General features: G+C 44.5%; 1 protein-coding gene across 1 annotated transcript; it reads right to left on the bottom strand.

Moving 5' to 3' along the window:
- Window positions 1-613: 613 nt before the first annotated feature.
- On the bottom strand, window positions 614-25,502 carry LOC133150562 (prickle-like protein 2). The gene is made up of 9 exons (XM_061273189.1): window positions 25,370-25,502; window positions 8,614-8,798; window positions 7,136-7,249; window positions 6,902-7,039; window positions 5,716-5,919; window positions 4,002-4,188; window positions 3,568-3,722; window positions 2,679-3,492; window positions 614-2,612 (listed from the first exon to the last, which is right to left on the bottom strand). Exons 2-9 carry the CDS (start codon window positions 8,743-8,745, stop codon window positions 1,672-1,674), a joined length of 2,685 nt encoding a protein of 894 aa, XP_061129173.1. The 5' UTR covers window positions 8,746-8,798; window positions 25,370-25,502; the 3' UTR covers window positions 614-1,671.

Below are 25,502 nucleotides of genomic sequence, written 5' to 3'. Positions count from 1 at the left end.
TTGCCAAAAGCAAAGGTTTTACTTGGATACAATTGATTTATCAGATGTAAAAATTCAGATTTGTATTGAATACCACTCGCTTGGTTTTCATCGGAAAATGGCCACCTTAGTTTTGCCCGATACTGTACGGTGAGAAAACATTGATATTTTCTCCCACCTCATTGACACATTCCAGCTCCAGTGCAAAGGATAAATTTGCTTGTTATTGTTTGGCCGCGTGTTTTTCCACCCACCCGGTGGACAAAATGGCCTCCTTTTCCATTTCCCAGTTGCAGGGCAACCAAGGCCGCCTGGTAACGGAATAGCTAGATCAAAAACTTGTCGGCAAATAACAATTGCACGAGTTTCCCGTTGAGTCGCCGCTGGAAGTGAATCTGTCATCGTTCCGGAGGTGCCATGGAAACATGTATCGAGGACAATCATTTTCACAAGATGCCGTGTGACTGCCGCTTGGAATTCAGGTTGCTCTCATTCGTTCGTTCCGACCGTGTTCAACCTTTCATAGTTCGACTGAACACGACTGACTCGATTTCGGGATTGGCCATTACAGGTCCGACACGCGACGGAAATACGCCTCGTTGGTAGAAGTACACTTTATTTGAAGTATGCGACAACAACTAAATGACATGCAAGAATCCCTATCTCTACATGATATTATACAAAGAATGATTCTCGAGTTACAAAATATAGAGATATTTAGGACCATATGTACATGACATTTACATGACTATATCCATCGCTTTAATATGTGTATTACTCTATAAACATTTAATAGCTATTCTTTTTCATTTCCGTAAGATTCTTATTTGCATGAGTGGTTATTATTTCTTTATTGTTAGCATTATTATCTTGATTTGCCTAGAAGTTACTCTAAAAAAACAAAGCATGGCGCAGAAGAGAAAACGGGACCATACCTGACGTTACTGTGCCTGAATGGTCAAGGAGCAGAGGGGCCAGCCGCCCCCCGGCCGGCCGGCCGGCCGGCGCTCTGTCCTCGGTAAAGCATGGAGAGTCGGCTATGCAGAGCACAAAGTTCAATAGACTATTTGTACATGGTGCTAACCGGGCTAGCGAGCTAACGCTCCATTCCAGCAGCATTGGGATTCCACCGACGACGCGGCTCGGAATCCAGCACGTAGCCTTCGCTAGCCCGACACTCTGACTTCCGCATTGTCCACATTGATACATTGAACGGCAAAGTTCGATCTCCGAACGCTGACATCGCTCCAGTTCCTTAATGTACCGGTAAAGCAACTGTTCGATCTTCCTAGAACATGGACACATGCACAGACAGTCAGGAACGAGTCTTATTTACCTTGACCACCTTCGTATTTAGTAGTCAAATTGAGCAGTGCTTCGTCGTCAGGTTGGCATCCAACGTTGTAAACATTCCTTTTGTTTTGTTTTGTGTTGTGTTGTGTAAGACAACTGAGCTTCCTCTTGTGGTTAGATCATTCCGTGTAGGTGTACACAAACACTACCCGAGTTGTGTAACCTCACAGCATGAAAAATAGGCCTAGTGTCTCTTTACGTCCACCCCTACACACATACTAGCTGTCACTACCTCACACTCAGCTACCCACTCTCTGTTGCTTTTATGGTCTCCTCATCTGTCTCTCTTACCTCATTCACCCCTCCACTTATACCCTCACCGTTATTTATGTCTAAAATTTATGAAATGATGCAGTTTTTGCTCTTCCTCCTCTGGCGGGCGTGCAGCTGGCCGTGAATGGGTCCGTGCAGTGGTCCGTGGTGGGCGCCCATTCCGGAGGGGCTGTAGCGATGGCGCAGCTCCTCGTTGTTGATGTAGCACAGCGGCACGGGCCGAGGGATGGGTTCGCCCATGAAGTAGCCCTCGTTCTCCTCCGATTCGGAGGAAGAGGAGCAGCTGGAGCACCAGGGGTCCGCGGCTTCCACGTAGCCGTCGCCCCAGCACGGCCCGCCCAAGCCGACAGGTTGCCAGCCAGCGTTTTGCAGGGTGAGATCAGAAGTGGTGCGGGGACACGGTCGGTGGGGCTGCTGTCGGCACCCGCCGGACTCCGGGCCGAACAGCTCCCGGGCGGCGTGACCCGAAGGGAAGCGGTCGTAATCCTCCTGGACGCGATGGTACGGCGGCTCTGCCATTTGAGCCGGTCGGTCGGCCACCAGGTGCAGGGCGTTGTCCGAACGAGAGCGACGGGAGCGTTTGTGGTGCCGGGCGCCGCGGTGCTGCCCCCGATGGTGTTTGCGACGTCTGGGTTGAGCCTGTTGTTTCTGGGATGCCACTTCCTGCCCGCTTATGAGTCGACGGGGCATTCTGTCGCTCATGGGAGCCATTCGCAAGTTGCCGCTGCTGCCCATCACCCCGACACGACCTTTGCCGTCAAAAGCCAGGGGCTGTGGGCCATCCCAGTACTGCAGTGGGTAGCCCACCCTGTGCGGGGTGTACATGTTGTTGTTAAAGGGACGAGAAGAGGACAGCGACTCCGTGCTATGGAACTGGACCGAAGAGCTAAGAGTTCCCATGTTGCTCTTTTCAGACACATTTACACCCGAATCCTTGCTCAGATCAGGCATGGAGAACCTGGACAAATTCTCCTGACGCTTGGTGACCCCATCCAGAGAATTGCCTGCTAAAAAACAGAGCACATTTCACATTAGCGTGCCATTTGGAACTAGGGCGGATTGCGCACACTTACCTGTAGCATTCGACACAGTGATGGAGTCCATGGAGCCACGGGGTGTCTGTTCCAATGGAGTCAGCGGCTCATTGAAGCTCATGGCATTGATGGGGTTCCGTCTGGTTAGTGGAGGCCTTCCGTCTCTCTGAAATCCATGAAGGCTAATGCTCCTCTTGTCAGGGAATCCTTGGTTCTGGCTCGACATCTCGTTGAAACTCATTTGGGTGCGCAGCTTGTTAGGTCTGAACTCATCCTGGCTATGGTGGATCCAGTTATCGTTGAAGGAGTGCCCCCTTAGAGCAGCCATAGGTGTCCTCTTTGAATTGCCCTGCTCTTTCCCCCAGGAATCAGGCCTCTTTCCTGGGTTGGCAGGACTCTGGGCTGGAGGATGAACATTTGCGTTGGGGTTGTAGCCCTGCCTGGCGTTACACTGACCCAAAAGATGAACGGATGTTGGGGTGGGGGCGGATTCTCGCTGGGGTCCCTCAAAGGCACCAGGGACATAAGGGTCATCTCTGCTCATCCACACCTGGTTAAGGCTCGGGGCGCGACTCGGAGTACGGCTCGGTGTGCGGCTTGGAGTGCGGTTAGGCGTCCTGCTCGGAGTCTGGCCGGCCGATACGCTTAAGCGATCCATCTGAGCGGTCAGCGGATCGATTTCAGCCGACAGACGGTCAGGCATCGGTGGCGGAGCTGAATGGCGGGTCTCCACGTTCCTCCGTTCCTGCTCGGCATTCCTGCGCTCCTTTTTACCAATCTTGGTGCTGTGGCGAGATTCACGGGATCGGGCGCTCTGGAAAGCGGAGTCGGACGAATCAGACTCATCCGGATCCTGATTCAAACAACAAAACAATCAACCACTGCGAATCAATCGGAGTGTTCTCAACAGCGTCGTGAGAACTATTACCTGTCCAGCGCTGCAGGACCGTGAACAGAAGATCTGTCCCTGCTTTGGCAGGAAGGGACGACCGAGCAGAGAACGTTTGCAGTGAGCACAGCAAAAACATTCTTCAGTCGCGTGCCAGTGCTGTCCGTCATACGTCATCTGGCCTTGGTCAATGCCTTTAAGGAACAACAGAGAACATTTGATTTTCATAGTATGACGAACAAACAGCACATCTCCGACCTTGCTGCTGATCTCAAGCAAGTAATAATCATTCACAGATCCCATCTGGATACAAGAATGGGTCACACTTAATAAGCATCTACGTCTCATTGCACTGGCTCCGCCTCCCCACAGCTGTGGCTTCCAATGCCCACTTTTGGATAAATGTCTTCAATCAGAGGTTTGCTCGGGTGTGATTTCAAGAAATGTCTTGAAATCAATCCCACATTGCTTACCTATGTGTTCCCCGCACGCATCGCAGTACTCTGCGTAAAGGGACTCGAAGCAGTTGCAGCAGTGCGGCCGGCCGTCCTTCATGATGTAGCGCTGACCGCCCAGGGTGGTCCCGCACTCGTAGCAGCAGAAGTGCTTCATGTGCCAGTGTCTGCCCTCCGCCTCAGTGCATTCATCAGCAAAGATGATCTATGTGGGGAAAAACACAGTTTCAATTCAAAAGGTCATTTTGGACGATTCGATTCCAAGTGAGATACTTTTTTGACACCTGACTGCTGAATTTCATTTTATTTTCCTAAAATCCATTCATCCATTTTCTGTTCCACTGGAGCTTATCCTATCCCAGATGACTTCAGAAATCGACAAGTCTGTAAGCACTTTTTTTTTTTTTTTTTTAACTGCATAACGTCATCTCCACTGAAGCTAACCATAGATTGAGTACCGTATTTTCCGGACTATAAGGCGCACCGGACTATAAGGCGCACCTTCAATGAATGGGCCATTTTAAAACTTTGTCCTTATATAAGGCGCACCGGACTATAAGGTGCATCATGTCAGATTTTGAATCCAAATCAAATCATTCTCTATTTACCATTTCTATTTCAACTTCAGACGCAACAAATTAATTTATAAGCACAAAATAATGATCCATAGTCGTTTTGATTCATGATTCATAGTCTTCAGCGGGCCACTTGTGATTGATTTCATGACACAATGCTTCGGGCCAGTTTAGATTTAGGAATTTAGTCCATATATAAGGCGCACCAGACTAAAAGGCGCACTGTCGGCTTTTGAGAAAATTTTAGGTTTTTAGGTGCGCCTTATAGTCCGGAAAATACGGTATTTAGCTTCGTTTGTGCTTAAACGTGAGCATCGAATATGATCATTATGAAGTAAGATGATGTCACATTCCACACTACATTCGATTCTCTTGCTCTCCATATTTCAAAAAGTTACTTGGCTAGCAGCCAAACAGGAAGTGACCCGAACGCTTCTCTTCCCCAGTCAGCTAATTCCTCTTTTATCGGATAGGCCCTCCTGACCTCGCCCTAATGGCTCTCTCAAATAGAACATTTTCCTATTTGAGGACATATGTTGGGGGCCACCAGGCATTGCGTCCTCACGCCGTCCTATTGTAGAACCCGATGAATATGTTCCTTGTGTGAAAAAGCCTTATTACGAGATCTTGTTCGCAGAATGGTTGTCACATTCAGGAGAGCAGTAAGAAGAAAGACAATGTGACTCATTTCTCCCTTGGAAAATTTTAAATGAAGGGTTATATTTAAGTTCAACCGACTCTTCATTATAGTGCACTCACCTGCTATTAATTCTACCATAATAATTTTATACTGATGTGAACGTTTTGGAATGATTTGACAAAAAAAAAAAAAAAAATACAGATAATTTTTGGTATAATTGCGTAAAGTCAAAATTTGAAGGTGACACGGTGCCCAGATTTATAACTCCAAACTTAGAACTCGTTATAAAAGCAGTCTCGTTATTATTACTACAACACGAGTGATTTTTTTTTCCACGGAGAATTTGTTGTCGGAACTTGCCTGCTTGCCTCGCATACGGTACATCAAAACACAAGCAGATTTTCTGAGACATGGCAAGAACACCGAGCCATCTTTTCACACCAGACTAGCTCCAAGCAGTTCCAAAAAATCAGAGCCTTTTCCAACAGCGAAGGGCACCGGGCCCGGAGAGGCGCACCTCATCACAGGCGCAGCAGCGGGGCTTCAGTCTCTCGGCGTGGTGCCGACCACAGTAGAGCTTGCCGTCCTGGTAGAAGTAGATGAGATCCACCAGCATTTCCTCGCACATGCAGCAGACAAAGCAATTCGGGTGCCACCATTTTCCGTGACCCGCCCTGGCGGCAAACACCACGATGTCGCCTCCCTTTAACTGACCACCGCACTGGTTGAGAGGAAAGAGGGAAGCAAAGGGTTACAGACTTTCATTAAAAAATGCTTGAAAAAGCTTTCGGCTTTTAAAACTTCCATTTAACCGTTTGTTTGCAACTCCCCCCCCCCCAAATGTACCGTATTTTCCGCACTATAAGGCGCACCTAAAAACCTCAAATTTTATCAAAAGCTAACAGTGCGCCTTATAATCTGGTGCGCCTTATATATGGACCTATATGGATTCGTAGATAAGGCCTAATTTATTAAAATAAGCTCGACGTGTTTATTTTGTGTGTTGCGTGATATTAACGTTTGAGCAACGTTGAGTTATTGATATATTGTTATTGTTTTCACTATTTCGAGTGTTAGTATATTGTGATTGCATTAATTACAAAAGCTTTAAAACCTGTTCTGTACAAAAAGAGCACAGTTTCTTGTTAGTACAATACAGGAATGATTAAAAAAAAAAACTGTAATTAATGTTTGAGCAAGTTGGAGTTATTTACTCTATGCGCCTTATAATCCAGTGCGCCTTATATATGGACAAAGTTTTAAAATGGGCCATTTATTGACGGTGCGCCTTATAATCCGGTGCCTTATAGTGCGGAAAATACGGTAGCTCCAAAATGGGAGCGATAGTGCTTACTGTACATGTTTTACAAGGATTGTAGCATGGTGCCATTGATGCTATTTAGCGTTAGCTAGCATAAGCAAAGTTTCTTTAGCTGTAAGTGTACTTTTTTTTTTTGTCTTTTCTATTTAGCTCCAAAATGGGAGCGATAGTGCTTACTGTACATGTTTTATAAGGATTTTAGCATGGTGCCATTGATGCTATTTAGCGTTAGCATAAGCTAGCAAACCTATCGTACGTGGTTTCCTTAGCTGTAAGTTCTTGTTGGGTCTTTTCTGTTTAGTTTGACAATAAATTTAAGATGGGTGTATTGGAAGGATTTCTAAGTTGCATCTCAAGGTAGATTTTCCTCGAGTCTTCATACCTTATCGCAGATGCCCCCGTTAATGGTTAAGGGGAAAGGACGGACGTTGCCTCTGCCCAGGTTGTCCTTCTTGCGTTGGTTGCTGAACAGCTTCAGTTCTCTTTTCTCTTCCTCTTCCATGGAGTTACAATAACGCACCTGGACAAGACAGTTTGTGACCAATCGGAAATATATGCAGGCACCAACAACAATGGCTTTAAAGGATTTTGTTGTAAGACTTGCAAAATGCTTTACCTCGTTGTCATGCGGTGGCAACTGATGCAGCAGTTGTTTGATGCGGAATTTCTCCCCGGGGCTGTTAATGTACGGGACTTTCTCTTCGGGTAGAGAGTTGTAATACTGATGCACCTGATACAGACAAAAGGTGGTGGCCTTTATTATTTCGAGGAATATACTTGAGTTCTAAATGAGAAAATTGCGAGAAGTAGAAGTTAACTGGACGCAATATTCACTGTGAAGATGGAGGAAGGAAAGAGGTTTTTGCAAACCCCTTTGAAGCAGTAAAATTGGGAAGATTAAAAAATGTGAATTTGAACATTTTCATGGGAATAAATAGTAGTTAACAAGAGTAAAGTGTTAGGCTTTTAAAATGCTGGTTTTAAAACAAAAAGGTCACTTGATGTTGGCCTTTTGTTCCATCTTCATCTTTATTCATTTAAGGGAGTGCTCCATTTTCACGACAGCCGTAAATCCTGTCCGCATTTGGAAGTGGGTTAGACCCGATGTTGGCTGCGCCGTTGTGGGAGTGGTCACCTCTGACTTCAGGCATGGCCAATCAAAGAGGCTCCCTTGATCCCACTCCTGATTCCCCATTATTTTTATATCTACCTAGATATATTTCTTGCAATGAATTTTTATATTATTTTATATGATTTTTTTTGGTATGCCCTCGAAATGAATCTAAACTTGGCACAACCGCTTAAAGCAACACACACGCTATCTCCTTCTTTGGCAATCGCCGAAATGAGCTCGGTCATGCGTACAATTAAAAGCAACCGGAACTGCAAATGAGCCCATTCTAGCACCCGAACGCACAAACCCCTTAACGCGCATTTTCAATTAACTATCCGCTCATTCAACACCTTTGCCTTCCATTTTGTTCGGCAAAGTTTCAAAGAGTGAATCCCGCTGAAAAGAAGAATCATCCATTTGTTTTCGATGTGATGTCTTTCTGTCAAATTTCGATACAAATTGCCCAGTTGCTTCTGGGGAGGAAATTGCTTCTTCGCTCGAGCGATCCCGCCGCCATTTGTTCGCTGCATCACAGACTCTGTAATCAGTCAATCAGTATGGGGTTGCTTTTCATTTGGCCACGCTTGTCACTCCGCCTGAATGTGAACTGGGGTTGCTACACAGCTTTAACATTGCCTCCTCAAAACAATGTCATTGCAATTATTCTTCCACGAAAAGCCCGACAGCTTAGTTGTAGGGATTTGATCGACCCCCGCCCCACCGACGACAGGCCAGACTCTTAAAGCACCATGAAGGGAATCAGCGAATTAGCCATCATAGTGTTCTTCGGAAAACGCCACACCGATGGGGCAAATAATTAAATTCCTCTCTCTGATTTAGTTCAATTCGTTCCAGTCTGGTTCCAGGACAGAAACACATTAGCTAATGGAGCATGCGAGAGCGGCGGTACAGCGGTGTCAAATGTGAGATGAAAATCTCCTCAGCGTGGAACGTGAATAAGGAGTCAATTGGGCGTGTACCTGTTCCGGACTGAGGCCGGGCGGGACCCAGGCGTATTCCTCTAAAGCGCATCCGGAGTCATCATCAGAGGTTGAGTTTCTCTGAAAGTCGTACATCAACTTGGTGATGGTCTTCTCCATCTCCAGAGACATGGCTGTCACAACATGCTCTGCTGCACACCTTGCTTCAGGGGAGCTTTGCACACCTGGTCGCCACCCAAAAAGAAAAAGGGAGTCAGAACTATAAAAACGGGATGAGAGGAGATGGAGGCGCTTTAGTGTTTATTTTCTTCGTTTACGAGGCAACATGCGGGCCGCGCATATTTAGTGGCAAGCGATAAAAGCACCAAAATGGTTTTGTGGAGCCCGCCAAATCGCACTGCCAATTCTACATCGGCCCACTAACACAAAGGAGCCATTTGCCTTTTTATATTTAATGGCTAGATTGAGATTGCTGGCACTGATGCAATGGCTGGCCAGCTAAATAAATGAGACAAGATGGCACTGACATTTTATCTTATGAGACCCTTCAATTACAAGGAAAAAAATCTATCTATCTATCGCTCTATCTATCGCTCTATCTATCGCTCTATCTATCGCTCTATCTATCGCTCTATCCATCGCTCTATCCATCGCTCTATCCATCCTCTATCCATCGCTCTATCCATCGCTCTATCCATCGCTCTATCCATCCATCGCTCTATCCATCCATCGCTCTATCCATCCATCGCTCTATCCATCCATCGCTCTATCCATCCATCGCTCTATCCATCCATCGCTCTATCCATCGCTCTATCTATCGCTCTATCTATCGCTCTATCTATCGCTCTATCCATCCATCGCTCCATCCATCCATCACTCCATCCATCGCTCCATCCATCGCTCCATCCATCGCTCCATCCATCGCTCCATCCATCGCTCCATCCATCCATCCATCCATCCATCCATCCATCCATCCATCCATCCATCCATCCATCCATCCATCCATCCATCCATCCATCCATCCATCCATCCACCCATCCACCCATCCACCCATCCACCCATCCATCCATCCGTTTCCCCAATTATGACCGCAAATGTCGAGCCGATCCGCCGGCCCCCCGTCCAAGCAGAGCTGAGAAGGGTTTATTCCTCAAGCACAAATGCTGCTTATTTCTTTGTCAGCAAAGATAACACGTTTGCAACCTTGAGCCCGAGGCTGTTCTTTTTCAGTCGAGCAACGGCCCCACCGGCAAGCAAACAAACCCGTTTGGCAGCCCCACATCACTTCCAATGTGACTTAGCAAAACAAAAACTCACGATTGCTAAGCGGCCGAGCACTACTAACGTTTTAACACGATTACTTTTCAATCCTGCAACCGACCTTTCACTTCACTTTATCTGAGCTTGTTTCCCCGATACAGATTAGCTTCCACTCACAAGTGTTTTCTAATTTAATTGTCATCACCAAGTGGATAAACGTTTCTCCCACTTGACACCCGATGACGTATTCCGAGTTTTCTAACAATGGCCAAAGGCCGCCGTGGAAGGCTACCAACCTTTCTCAAGCGACCCAAAAAGCCAACAAGCGAGCTCGAAAAGTGAATTTCCTCAAGGAGACGTGCGTTGGATGGATTCATTCTTCCGAAGCGAGCGGGTGTCTATCTTTGGGCGGAGGGTGTTTTTGACTGATTGCCGAGAGTATAGATTGGACATGTTGCGTGACAGTATATGAAATTAGGATCTGCAGACATTTCTCAATTTAATTTCCGACAAGGTCGCTGACGACGGAGGCGGGATCGATTCCAGCTCAGCGGCGGTGCGCAAGTGGGTGTGGCTGGCGAACAATTTGAGATCAGCAACCCCTCACGGAGCCCAACAGGAAAATGGAACGGTTAGATCATTTCTGACAAGCAAAACATCTGCCTCTTAAGTGGGAGCATTGCGCCCGGAGATGACATTTGTCGGGATTACGCGTTATCTTCACTCAAATAACTGTAACATTTAAAATCCCCCGAGAGCTTCCAATTTGTTTTTATGATTCATCAGTGCATCGAGGAAGTTTCGAAGCGACAAAGCCGACGTGTCTGATGGCATAAATCATAACCACTTATCGTGAGTGTTTTCAACATTGACTTGCTGCCTCAATATTATTACACAAAGTCTTGGATAGTTGACAATAGTGCCTCGACGTATGACTCGAACTCATTCCGTCACTCTGCTCGTATCGCAAAACCTCCTTTCCCATTGAGATGAATGGAAATGCCGTTCATCCATTACAGCTTCTGTTTGTTTTTAAAGAAGAAAAATTGCACCGTATAATTGTGCGTCATAACATAAATGAGTAGAGTGTAAAAAAAAAAAAAAATTCAACTCTTTCCGGTGTATATGACGATCTTAAGCTCCCAAAAGGGCAAGGAAAAACTCAAAAAAAAAACCCCTACCGATGGAAAATGAGAAACCTTGAGAAGGGACCACAGATGGAAGGATCCCCCTTTCAGGATCACCAGGTTGAAATGGATGCAGAGAGGGCACAAATGATGCAATATGAAAAGCAATGAAATAAAAATTGGATGTCCATGTCAGAGCGAAGACGAAGCATTTCATAAATCCCATAAGTGATTCCGTAAAATTTTGGTCATTTCTTGGCTGAGGATAAATAATACATGCCTGTAAGCATGTATTGTCTTCTCCATGCTACTGATTCCTTGCTTCCATGTCATTCGATAGCATGTCAATGGCATTTTGCATTGCGTGTTAGCATTAAGCTAGCGGTAGCGTGTGTGTCTTTTTTTCCGATTCACTTCGCTGCTTTGTTTGACATTCAGCCTTTTGGAATGAGTTACTGTGATGCCCTTTGAGACTTGAGTACTAAAGACCCCGAAAAAAAGAAATGAATCAACTTGTTTAATTATCATTTTGTTATGCTACTGAATCGTTACAATCACAACGTTATCCTCTCATGCCGTGAAGTACAAAAACAATACGATTAAGATAGATAACGATGAATTTGTGGAAGATGGCTTGAGTGATTGCGGCTCATCAAATGGATCATTTCATTTTAAAGCCGTGTTTGGACATCGAAAGTGGACTTGAGTGAGAAAGTAGCGATGGTGGATCAATTGGGGGAGAGACAGAAAAAGCGGAGTTGCCGTAGCAACTGGTTGGTGTGGATCATCTCGGTACATGTGAAGACATGTACGCGTTACTGATTTAACAAGGAAGTGTGTGCGTAGAGTGACTTGCGAGGAAAAAAAAAAAAAAGCGTCTTCCGTGTTCCTCGTCATGCATTATTGGGGGTATATAATGAGGGATGCACGTGCCAAACGCGTGTTGTGTTTTACACATGATAAATTCCTATTTAATCTTTCCATTCATCATGATTTTCCTCGCCTCCCCGTTAGATCCAATCAGCACTGCTTTCATTTACACATGAATTAACGGCGATTAATCAACATCATCTCTGAGCCCGTGGGGAGATGAGATTCACGGGAAAGGAGTTTTTTTTTTTTTGAAAGGAAGATCAGGTACAATCGAAAATTCTGCATGAGAAAAGGCGTCGGAACACATAATGGATATGCAAGGGAGGAAAGTGAGGAGAAGAATGGAGAGAGGGTTGGAGATGCAGCGCTAAGAGCAACGCTTTTCCCTTTTCACGTGTCATGCTTCACCCACCTCCCTCCTTGCCTTCCTCCTCCCATCCTCATGTGCCTCTGACAGCCTCTGTGTGGGTGTGCGGGAGAGAAAACCATGGAGAGAAAAAAAAAGCTCTTATTTATGTAAAAGATGACATTAGAGGAGGTGCTCGGCTGAAGCTCCCAACCTGACCGATGCTCTTTTTAAAAAAATTTTTTTTACCTCCATGTGCTGAGAGCAGCGCTCGTCCAAATGGACAAGCAAAATGTTGATTTGGAATTTTTGTCTCTCTTACTATCACATAACAATTTGACTTCTTGTTGGGAAAAAAAAATATATATATAATGTATAAAATGTTTGATTATTTTGATTATATGATTATAATGATTATAAATTAATATAAAATAAAAAAATGCCACATAATAGAAAGAATTTGAACAAATTGCCCTATCTAGCGCCCCTAATTTAATTATCAAGAAAGGTCGCCATTGTAAATGAGAAAGTGTTCACAATTGGCTCACCTGGTAAAACATTGAATAAAAACAAAACAAAAATCAAGAAACCACCTGGCCTAAAACAACCAATCAGAAATAAATTTGAGTTTTAGTTGTTGTTTCCGCAAATAATATTCAAGCCAACATTTCATGATAAGACTCCATTACAAATAAATCATGCTACTAATTTAGCACCCGCAGCTAATGTCAGCTTGTTTACAGCGCTAATGCTAGCTTAAAAATGCTAGCACTGCTGTTTTGTTTCCATTATGAATGGCAAATCTCGTCAGCAGTGTGAGCACAGCGAACTCTCCATTTAACTAACATTCCAAAAAAAGAATCAATAACACTACAGGTTGGCCATTATGCTTGAGGATGAAGTCATTTAATTTTTCTAGCTTTCAAATGTGATCCCACCTCTCATGTAATGCACAAAAGAGAATGCAAATCATCTCGACTGTTTATTGGTTGTCAGCTAATCTCAGAGCTGCATGTAGGCAATTATTCCATTGTAAACAACCGCTGTGTGTAATTATCGTTCCAACACATGGAAATTAATCGTCTCTCTCCTGGTGAGGGTTGAGCAACATTCAGGATTTATGAATCCTCTCAAACCACTCGCTTTGTTCTTGAAATAACTTGTCCCGACTGCCAGCTAACGCAATACCAAGGCACGACGTTCAGCCCATCGCTGCTGGTAATTGCCGAACTCAGAGGCAACACGGTCTCCGGACGCAGCACGACTTCTAAAAATAAAAAAGTGTGCAAGCACGGTACCGGAAGAGGTTTACATCGTTTTGCTTGCTCCGCGTTTTCTTGAAATGTTTATGCGCTAGCAGCGGTTCGGCCGCTCCGAGGCCCTTGTTGCAAAACTGTTGAACATCAAACGCTTCACCAAATCCCAAAGCAAGATATCAAACTATTGCTCAGCTGGGCAACCAATAGAAATCCATTTTAGAAAGCTTTTAGTAACGATATGATGAGTTGATGAGCGGGTCAAAAATTCAATTGTGTGTGTGACACCATTTTGTGTGGGAGATTGATCTGGTAGTGTGAGAGCAGTTGAGTCAATTGCGAGCGTGTTTGTGTGAGCATTTTTGGTGGAAACGTTAGAGCAGGGTTGTCAAACTCATTTTTGTCGCCGGCCACATCGTAGTCATAATTTACTTCGGAGAAATCGGAGACTAGTAAAAACGGTTCAAATATTTTGAAAAGATCAAAAATTGCTAGCAATATCTGCTTTTTTTTTTTTTTTAAAGTGAAGACAATTTGTAACTTTAGTATTGACAGATGAAGTGGATGCCGAATTTGTCTTCGGGGGCCGCATAAAACGATTCGGGGGGATCGTATCTGGCCCCTGGACCTTGACTTTGACACCTATGCACTTGTGCTTGTGAAAATTAATTGGTAAAAAAATCCCGTGTGTGTGTGAGAGAGAGGTAATCCTGGATTACGCCCTCGATAGACTCCATTTTCTTCCCAAGAATTAAATTCCAAACAACACAACATTTAGGCTGTTTATTATTTGGTGACTCTGCTATAATTAAAGCCATTAAGTGTATTTTCTTAACCCCCCCATGCACTCAGCGCGTCTATTTGGAGATCCTCCCTCCTGACCTAGCGCCATCCTCAAATGTCAACCCCTTGGCATTCCTGCCTGCCTTTCTGAACTCACTTATGTTTGATTAATGATAATAACTGCTTTGAGACGCACAATCCTTTCACTCACTCCTTCGACCTTTGTACGCTGCGCAGTGATCCGCCAAACACGATAATGGCCGCATCGGAGCCGGTCGCCTGTGTGAGTAAATACGTTAACACCCGCAGATGTGTTAGCTTTTGATGATAAAAGGCCAGCGGATTGCGGGGTAACCCTTATTCGGTTAGCCAGGGGAGTCATTAGAAATTTTCCAATGGGGTGCCCATGATGGGGAAAAAAAAATACAAACTGGATCAAGTTGAAATCAATTTACCGTAAATTCCAGACTATAAACCGCGACTTTTTTCCGAAATTTTGAACCCTGCGACTTATAGTCAGGTGCGGCTTATATAAGGATTATTTTTGTGATGACTTGATCACTTTTATACACTGCGGTATCTTGAAGAAAAAACCAACAACAAAAATACTATTTTGAAACACTACTATGGCTGCTGCTTATTCTGGCTGTGTTGCTTGTGACTATTATGAGCTTTAGTAGGAATGCACACTAGGTGACCTGCGTCAAAGGGCTCTATACCCTTCATCACAGGCAAGAAAGACATGCTAAAGTATGTTATAAAAACTTTAAAAAGGCTTTCTGTGAACGGTCTTTCTTTGTAAAAAAAAACCGCGTGTGCACGTGCGGCTTATAGTCCGGTGCGGCTTATATAAGAAAAAAACTCAAATATCCCCCAATTTTAGCTGGTGCGGCTTATAGTCCGGTGCGCCTTATAGTCCGGAATTTACGGTAATTTGCCAGATAATACTATTTTATCATCTGTTTGTTTTTGTCTCATAATCAACTTCTATCTCATGCAAACTAAAAGCTAATCAGAGTGATCATTTTGTATTCTGTGATTGATGGCCCAGTCATTCAAATAAAAAAATTTAAATTTTGCCATGACCAGCCCTAGCGCCGCCCCTGAGATCAACTGTTAAAAATCCCTTTTCTTCCCCAACGTAATCTTTTAAGCATCTTCACTCCTCCATTTTGTTTCCTAATCCTTCTGCGCCCAGAAGACGAGTCGGGCATATTGTGCGTGCAACCGACGTCTGTGTGGAAAAATCCCGATCGAGGTCGCTCGCTACGCTTCATCTCGCCTCGTCTCAGAAGTGACCCACCTTCCTCTCATTCCGCAATTTCTAAACTCGACCCACTTGACCAGCACGTACCCCCTGACACCAAAACCCGAAAAGCCTCGCCCTTGATTTCAACAATAACCGTCTCTCATGTAGCACCAATCAACTCATAATCCCGTTATGAGGATTAAATTCTTTACTGTGGCTTACATGGATCAGGACTAACAAGAAATTAATTGAAGAGGGGTTGACCCGCTAGGAATTCTGGCTCTGCGGTTCATCTGGCAGAACAGACTGAGAAAATCTCAGTGAGTGACAATACCGTCGATATAATTGGGAACATAACACACTCGAATTGGCCGCCCGCATTACTCGCATGCTGTCATCGGTAGCTGGAAGGACAGATTTTTTTTTGGGGGGGATTTTGTATCTAGGATCCTCTCCAGGTAAGACACACGCACCCTGTGACGTGCTAATTGGTGGAGGTGTGTTCCTGAAATCCAAAATAGGCTTCTCATACTTGCAGCTGTAGAACAAGAAGCTGAAACGCTGTAATTAAAGGGTGACACATTCAGCCCCTCTCCCACTGTGTGTAGGATGGCCGCAAATAGAATTGCAGCCTTTCAGCACGCTCTCCAGAACCACGCTTCTGACGAGGGGAAATGGATTCGCCCCTGGGCTCATCAAGCCCACCCCCATCAGATCACTTGATCAGGTGTAATGGCGGGCCGCGGCAACGCCGAGGTAGCCGCTGACGGCGCAAAGTCACGCGAGGCGACTTTCGACCCGAGCTTGTGACCCGTGCGGGGCGGCGCGATCCCTTGACTGCCGTTCACGCGCACAAACAAATCCTCTGGTGTGAAGCCATTTACGTGTTTCGCTCGAGGGTGGATCTTGGTGTGGGAGAAAGAGGAGAGAAGAGAAAGAGTCTGTTGCTATGCATTTTTACACGTCCTCCCACTGCTCACAAAAAAAAAAAAAAATCATTCCAGAGAAGCCGATTGGAGCATGTGAACTCTTTGAAATGCTTCTGTCCTTTCCTTTGCCCAATTCCTGAATTAGAATCACGACAATGTCACTGCCGCGTTGTACCGATGCCTCCGAGAACTGCTTGACTTTCTCGATAAATGAATGGCGACCTTCTTTAAAGCTCAATGGTAGATTTTTTGGTGGGTAAATGGACAGTGGGAAAATGGAGAATTCGGAGAAATACAAAAATATCTGCTTCATTCAATTTAAAGCTAGATTTGAATCGCTACAAGAAGTTGATATCACCGAAAGCTGTAATGTTCTACTTTTATTCAAATGATCCACGCCCCCCCCAAAAAATCTTCAATTTCCCAGAAAGGTTAACATTGTAATAATAATGAATTTGGCTTCGACCCGAAATGAAAATGAGCAAAGAGCCACTTTGGGTATGATTCATTCCAGCTGTCATTGTTCAGTCCCGTTTTTTATTATTATTTTTCAAATAGGCTCTTTTGTGCTCCCCGAGTAATCAAGTAATGACTCACGCTCGTTGTTCCAACATGAACAAAGCCTCCACGTTGACTGTGACAAGACCAAAACAGACAAAAAAGAGTTTGACGCCATCACCAGACCAAAAAAAACCAATCACTTCAAACTTTTAACACGGAGCGGTATCGCTCGTGTTGCCCAAGCTGGCCCGACTGTTTTTTGCCCAGCGACAACAGAAGGCAAACAAGGCAAAGCCAAATAATAAACCCAAATGAGTCATGTAATTAAAGCTGTGTCTATCAGGCATTACTGAATATTCAGCATGGATTACGCCGCTTTATTAATTTAGTAATTTATATAGTATACATATATATAATTCAATTATTTATAATTATAATTAAATATGAACAAATATTATTTAAATAAATAAATATATCTAATAAAATTATTCATAATTATAATTAAATATGAATACATATTATTTTGCCACGACAGGCTTAGTGTCTCCAGATTATTTATTTGGGGAATGCTAAAGTGAATAAAGGCAGAAAAATATAGCAGCTATATTATCACTCGCTTTACTGTTGCTTACACATAAAGTATAATCTTTTAAAAAAAAATAAAAAATCCATAGGGTTGACAAAGACACGATCGCATAACAATAATCACTAATGAGGAAAAAAAAAAAAAAGAAAAACACATCTGTATAGCTGAAAGGCAACAACAAGATGTCCTCCTGAAATATTCTCCAGCACAGTATTGGAATCGTGTGTTAAACTGAGCACAATTATGATACCCAGTCAATTCCAGATAAGCGTTGCGTTCACTTTGGAAAAATAAAAGAAATATATAAATGAAGTGCATAGATAAGAGATTTAGCCGAGGGAAAGGACGGAACGTGAGATGCCGATTACTTGCGGCGGGCGACATGAAGCGTCTAAAAGGATAACGATACAAAAGAGGAGACAAAGCCTCGGCGAGGGAAAAGTTTTCGTTCATGAGCCAACGGAAGATTCGAAAGCAGTCATCCTTGAAGCGTTTGAATACGAGAGCAGCTTCGCAAAGCGCCGTCTGTCTGGAGCCAAGAAAGAAAAATGCTTCGCCGCTTTATAATTACAATTTGTCGAGTATCAAAAAATCAATTAAAATGTGTCTCTATAGAATGAGAACATCTAAAGAATAACTCGGATCCTTTAACACACTACCCATATTGATTCATCCCCTCGATTCATTTGGAATCAACAGCGCAGACGTCATCTGAAATAAACATAGGTTGTTTCTCCTCTCTGCAAATGTCGAATCTCTTGAGTACAGAGAGTGAGTTGCGCAACGAAGCCATTAGTGACTGATGGAGGCCTTGTCCTACTCATTTTCGAGCCGCCGCTCATCAAGACGGTGGAACACAATCCGAGTGAGCCCGTCCGGGTGATTCAAAACCAAAAAAAATCATCAAAACCTTGATAGTCGACAGTGTCCGATAGTAAACTTTTTAAAGCAATTTCAAAAAGAGTTCACTGTGGCTTACGTCTCAAAAAGACTCAAACGGAACATTCAAATGTATTAAAATGTCTTTTTCTGGCAAACGAGAAGCCAGACGAGTGTTTTGTGGATCATGATGATGTCACGCTGAACTCACCTCTTGGGGATAAAATATCTTCCGTTTCACTTTATCCTATTAGATGCAAACTTATGGCCAGCCAGGCAGCCTTTGTGAGGTCACCGTGACTTTGTAAATTCTACTTTTACGAGTGAGACAGAGAGAGAGAGAGCGAGTGAGCGATAGAATAGAATAGAATAGAATAGAATGCCCTTTATTGTCATTTTACAACTTAGTTGTACAACGAAATTCCGAGAGCTGCTCCCTTCTTAGTGCAAACATTACAAAATTTAAAATAAAAAGAAGTCTGAGAATAAAAGTGAAAGATTTTATTTACAGTATAGCTATTAGTCTAAGAATGAAGGCTAAAGATCGTATTGACAGTATGTTCAATGTGGGTATATGTATTAACATGAATGAGGTTTGTACAGAAAGTATATAATAAAAAGTTATTGCTCGTAGTTTTTAAAGGTGAGGGATGGTGAGATGGGAGGATAGGAAAGCTCAATTCAATTCTTATCGCCTCAGGCCGAAAACTTGGTGTACATTGTGAGTATCATGGCACTAGCGAGGCTGCAGGCAAAGTTCTAGACCGGGGAGGGGCGACTGAGATGATATAAGAGGGGACAATTTTTCATCAGGACTATTGGGGGGGGGCACATTAAGACCACACACACCTCTTAACCAGACGTATGACTTATATCACTGGTGTTAAACTCAAGGCCCGGGGGCCAGATACAGCCCGCCACATCATTTTATGTGGCCCGCAAAGACAAATTGTGCATCCAATTACTAGAATTGCAAATTGTCTTCATTTTGAATAATATCTTTTCTTTTTAATATTTGACCAGTTTTTACTCATCTGATTTGATTGAGTTATTTGTCAGTTTGTTTTGTAGCTTTCACTGTATATAATATGAATATAATATCATAATGGCCCTCCGAAAGAAGCTATGACTACAATGCGGCACACGAAATTTTTTTTTTGACACCCCTGACTTATATAGTCAAATGAAATCCCCAGTTAAGGCAACATAGCATGTAGCTACAATTAAAGCTAGCAACGCTAAGCATTTCTCCATAACATAAATTAATAATAGACTAAATAACGAGGGCAATTTTGACCACGTAGTGGTAAACAGCACACTTTAAACAATAGCCAAACAGTATGCAGCCGCAATCCCAGTCGTAAGAAAAGAAAAAAACATTTGCAGAACTATCAAGCGCATGGCAAAGCAGCAAGTGCAACAGCTCCAAACCATAAAAACCACATAACCAGTCAATCATCTATTTTTTTCCTGAAAAGGCACAAAAATAGCAAGGGAAAAACAAAGCGCTAATCCAGCTGGGTTCCAGAATGTTTACATTCGATCCAAATTAGTGACCATTCATTTTCCGTACTGCTTTCTCTGCGCCGTGACGCTGATGGATTGGCGGTTTTGGAGCTTCGGAATGATTTAAGGGCCGGAGCTTGACGACCGCGCCGCCATTAGTTGAAACGTATTACTAAAATAAATCCAAGGGAGGCATCGGTGTATCGAGCGAAGAGATATTTTTTCCTGGCAGATATGATGCAGCTATCAATATGAATCATCGGGGGGGATGGAATTCATAACGGCTAGCTGCCACCAGGGGAGGCTTAAGATCATCCATCTTACTTTTTTTTTATAAACCGTCAAAGAATATCTCATCTCAGATTGACTCGTGTGATATATTAAAACGACATTCATGAGTCAAGTGCTGAGTGGTTGCGTGGAAGAAATTATTTTTTTTGACATTTGTCGTGTACAATTGTACATGCGTGTGGGCGTTCACTTCGGAACATGTTCTTTAACTGCCGGCTCTTTCCAATGGCCTTTGAATGAGCGTGCCTACGCGTCTGAAAGAACCTCTAATGATGTCACCGGTTTGAAGATAGAGCGAGTCGGCAACCTCGGGGCACCTCAGAAGATTACCTCGACTCCATTAACAATTGTGACCGAAGGCGGACGCGATATTTACGTCCCACCGGCAAGGCTGGCCGAACGTGGATCAATCCGCATCTTCGGCCGCTTTCCTTCAACTCCCCGCAGGATGCAAATTGTAATTTATTTTTTTGGACAGTCTCCCTCGCGCCATGCGTAAACTGCTCATTGATCCACTCAGCATTTTCTGGGCTCCAGAGATAGAACCGAAAATGCTGACGCGCACGTTGCTGCAAAACACTGCGGTCAATCACATTTGAAACGGCGTACGAGGAAAAGGACTTTCCGAGAGACAGCACTGAAAATAAAGTTAGATGCTGTCGTCTAATATGAGGATGTACCGCCTAAAATGTTTGGCACCATTCTAAAGAAGCAGGGAGACAAGATGTATATAAAAAATATTATGTTTAGTTTAATAGTAGATCGTAGAATTGAAACGTTCCATGACACGACTAACGACAGTAAAGCGAAAAACTCAATAAGCCAAACTGACGAGATAACGAAGAGCACAAGAAATGGAGGTCGCTGATTGGGCGATACAAAGAACAGGGCTGATGACAACATAGGGAAAAAAAACAGTGCATAAACTGAAAACTGCTGGCTCAAAAATGTGGGTAACTTGTATCGATCTGACCCAAATCGTTCCTGAAATTTGGCTTGTTTTTGTGCAAAACAATACAAAAGTGGGTCGGTCCAATTTTTTGACGCGATAGTTCTAAGAGTGAAAAAGTACCGTTTTTTTCCATGGCAAATGCGCAAAATTTAGCTAATTTATTGTCCTAAAATCTGGGGTGCGCATTATACATGGGATTTTTTTTAAAATCCGGATATCATACGGAGGCCGCCATTACAGATGTGCTTTCTTCTCTGCTGTTCACTTCAAACACACTCCATACGAACACAATGCTCTCGTATCAGACGCTTGCTCGATCACCTGCTCGTTTGCTGTCACAATGTACCCTACACAAATCCGAAACATTTCTTCGCTATCGAGTTTGCTAGCGCATGCGCAGTGATACTGACCGGCAGAATAACATCCGCTTGTTCCCAAAGATGATCTTTTTTCTGAAATAATTTTACGTTTACGGACTTTAGTAGGAGTCAAAATTTGGGTGCGTATTATACATGGGTACAGGCTTTTTTCCAGCATCGACATGCCATTTCTAGGGTGCGTATTATACATGGGGGCGCATTATACACGGAAAAAAACGGTAAGACAAAATATGACGCAAAGGAAAATTGAATCAAAAAGATATCATGCCATTTCGTTCATCTACAACAAAATTCCATTCTAATTGGCATTTCTTTTGTGTCGGGATCAGACAATCAGCCTCGGCAGGTGAATTGAAAATTCAAAACTTAATTCCTATGATATTTAATCTATCATAATTATTGCTCATTCAAACTATTTTTCTTAGAATTTCAATGATGACTCATTACAGTCGGAGAAGACAGAATCTCCGTTGCCCCACATTTAGTCTGTCTTTGCCTTTCGAATTATGAAAATGTTGACTTTCCAGCCTACAAGAACTCTACTTTAAATTTGCCTATTTTTCAATTTAATCCCTCTTTCTGGTGAGATTTAATTTTTTTAAATATTCATGATTTTGGTCCATTTTTTTTATCTTTATTTATTAATTAAGAAAAAATACATAGGTTAAGAGTTACTCAGAACTTGATTACCTACTTAAGTAATTACTCGGAGGTCTACTCGACTGCACCCTTATGAATATTCACTTATGAAAACGACAAAGTGGCGCCGGACACACACACACACACACACACACACACACACACACACACGCAGAGGCCCCTCCCCTACCTGATGTGAAAAACTGCAGGTGCACCCAGGTATCATATCACACTCTCACAATCTTTGCCACATCTTTGTCGTCGTCTGTGGCGACTTTGTCTCCGAGATGACACCGTGGGCTCCGGTTTCGGGTCCGCAGTCTCGGGCTACGTCAGCGCTCGACGCTGCGGGGCTGGAGAAATCTCTGCAGCCAGCTCACATTTGTACATATTGAAACGGAAGCTACGACCATTTATGGCTTAACTGGATTCGCTTTGATTACATTACGCTACCAGTATGACGCTAATCAATAGGGGGGCTTGAGAATTGAGCTTAAAGAAAAAGCAAGTGTGCGGGGAACGAGTTGCTCTCCATCATAACTTCCCGGGTGAGAACAAATTCCCATTTTAATTTCATCCGGCACAGCGGGACGAGCTCTCGCCGTCCTGCTTGGATAGGCTGCGGCGGTGGAAACAACTTTCATCTTTTGTTCTGACACCTTCAAGTATACGCCGTTTCAAGTGACTGTACCAGCAGCCATCGCCATGGCAACAAAAGCAATCCTTAACACGGCACAAGCGACGGTGATGGCGGAAAAAATAAAAAATATATAATTACAGCCGCTCTTTCTCGTTCTCGGTAGAACTGCGTTATTGAATTACCGAATCTCTTCATTTCTGTCTTGTTGTGTTTTGATTTCTCCTCTATAAGCAAAAGGTCACGGCGTATCTATTATTAAATGTTCAGGTCATGGGAGTGTGCATTATTAATAACCGTAGTGTCGTCTCGAAACGCACAGCGGGTGATCCTGAAAGGAAAACACTCCATCAAGATAAAACGTTTCAAGGGAGATGATGTCAGAATCTCCAATCGTCATATTGCAACAAGATGGAAAAAAATGTGGAGCTCATCTGAGACATGTGGAAATCTAGCGAGTATTAACAAGCTAAGCCAGTCAAATGGCGTACACGTCCTTTGAGGGAGGGAGGCAAACAAATAGCCTTTGTTGTGTTGACATCATTGTGTAAGATTTGAGCCAGCCACCTGAGCTGTCAGCATGTCAGGCACATAAAAGCAGCACACAAGCACAAGCGGACTGTGAAAGCACCGTATGGGGCACGGCGGCGAGAACTCGGAGACACCCGCCCACCCTTCCTGAATCAGCCGTTTCTGTGGTGATGCGGTGCAGGTGGGAAGGAGCGAGGGAGCGAGGGAGCGAGGGAGGGAGGGGAGGGGGTGCGGGAGTGCATGCTCACTCCAACTGAAGAGACAAACAAACATTCCAAATCTGGTGGGAGCGCGGGGAAGGTGGGAAGGATGGATGGATGGATGGATGGATGAGTGGATGGATGGATGGATGAATGGAGGGAGGGATGCAGATGGATAGAGAGGGGCAGGGATGGATGGATGGATGGACGGACGGATGGACGGATGGATTGGTAGATGATCGGTGGACAGAAGATGGTTGAATGGATGGATGGATGGATGGATGGATGGATGGATGGATGGATCGGTGGACGGAAGATGGATGAATGGATGGATGTGGATGGATGAATGGATGAACGGATGGATGGATCGGTGGACGGAAGATGGATGAATAGATGGCGAATGGATAGATGGCGGTTGGATGGATGGATGGATGGATGGATGGATGGATGGACGACTGATTGGTAAATGGATCGGTGGACAGAAGCTGGATGGATGGATGGATGGATGGATGGATGGATGGATTGGTAGATGGATTGGTGGATGGAAGATGGATGAATGGATGGATGGCGGATGGATAGATGATGGATGGATGGATGGATTGGTAGATGGATTGGTGGATGGAAGATGGATGGATGGCGGATGGATAGATGATGGATGGATGGATGAATGGATGGATAGATGGCGGACGGACGGATGGACGGACGGACGGATGGACGGATGGATACATCGGTGGATGGATGAATGGGTGCTAAAAAGACGGGGCAGGTTCAGGACAGAGCTGCGACTTCATCAACATGACAAAAACCTTTGACAGTTTGACATTTTGACGGCGCAGCATCTGCATCCAGACTCACAAAAACTCCGCGGCAACGCTCCCTCACTCAGAGTGCAGCCGACATCACGTACGGCTGTGATATCTCATCCGGTTATGAGGAACCTTTTCCTAACACCTCCCACCTTTCATCTTGTACCCTAAATCCGGCCCGCCTCATTGAAATTTCAAAAGAGCCCACTCCTACAAGTTGCCGTTCTTTCTGGCCCTCAACGCGCTGCCATTGCTCAACAGATGACATCCCGTGATGCAACAGCGTCGGAGACAATCATCCTAACATGGAGGAGAAGTAGCTGGATTAAGATACCCGATCAGATACGAGTTGCTCCTCGCTGGCGTTATCAACAAACGTCACCTCCACGTACAACAGAGGAAAATCAACAAGATCATCTCAAAACACATCGACGCCGGTCCCTCCAATATTTTCGGCATTCCACAATCTTGTACCGCACAGATTGTCAGCGCCTCGACAAAATCCCTCAAACTAATCGGAAGCAAAGTAGGCAAAACGGCAAATGTAAACAGCTCGGGATTTACCAGACGCTCGCCGCCTTCCAAGTGTGTCCACACGCTGTGTGTGCACATTGCTTCAAACGTTGTGTCCGCCTCAAGCGCAGCATTAAAAAAAAAAAAAGCTCACCGTCTTTATGTTAACCCCCCCCCCCCCCCCTTTTGCTTTGTGAAGCAGGCTGAGATAACGCTGGCAGAGCCACTGCTCCAATCCTTCCCACTCCACCCACACTGGGGGGGGGGGGGGGGGGGGGAGAACGGGATATCGGACACATTGGTCCTTATCTCCGCCCGTGTTTTTCCCCAAAGTCCCACTGGTCTTTTTCACATGTCACTCAAGAGATAAACAAGCCTTCACCTCCTGCCATTTTCTCGCCTTACGACGGATGGATGGATGGATGGATGGATGCACCTGTTTCATTGGGAAAAACTTTCAGCGGCGGCATTTCCTAACTGACCTTAACCGGCCCGTTTCTCACGCTCTTTGTTATTCGGAAAAAAAAGGTGATGGCGCCGAGGAGACTCACCTGTGAGTCGGAGCGAGTCGCTCACGCCGGACTCCTAACGGCCGTCCCCGACTGGCTTTACGTCTCTCCCTCCTCGCAGTCCGGGAGACGACGACGAGCTTTCTGCCGGTGCGGGGCTGCAGGCTGTCATCAG

The sequence above is a fragment of the Syngnathus typhle genome, linkage group LG2 (assembly GCF_033458585.1).
Source record: "Syngnathus typhle isolate RoL2023-S1 ecotype Sweden linkage group LG2, RoL_Styp_1.0, whole genome shotgun sequence".
NCBI classification, from domain to species: Eukaryota; Metazoa; Chordata; class Actinopteri; order Syngnathiformes; family Syngnathidae; genus Syngnathus; species Syngnathus typhle.
This window is presented reverse-complemented; position numbering and strand designations above follow the sequence as displayed.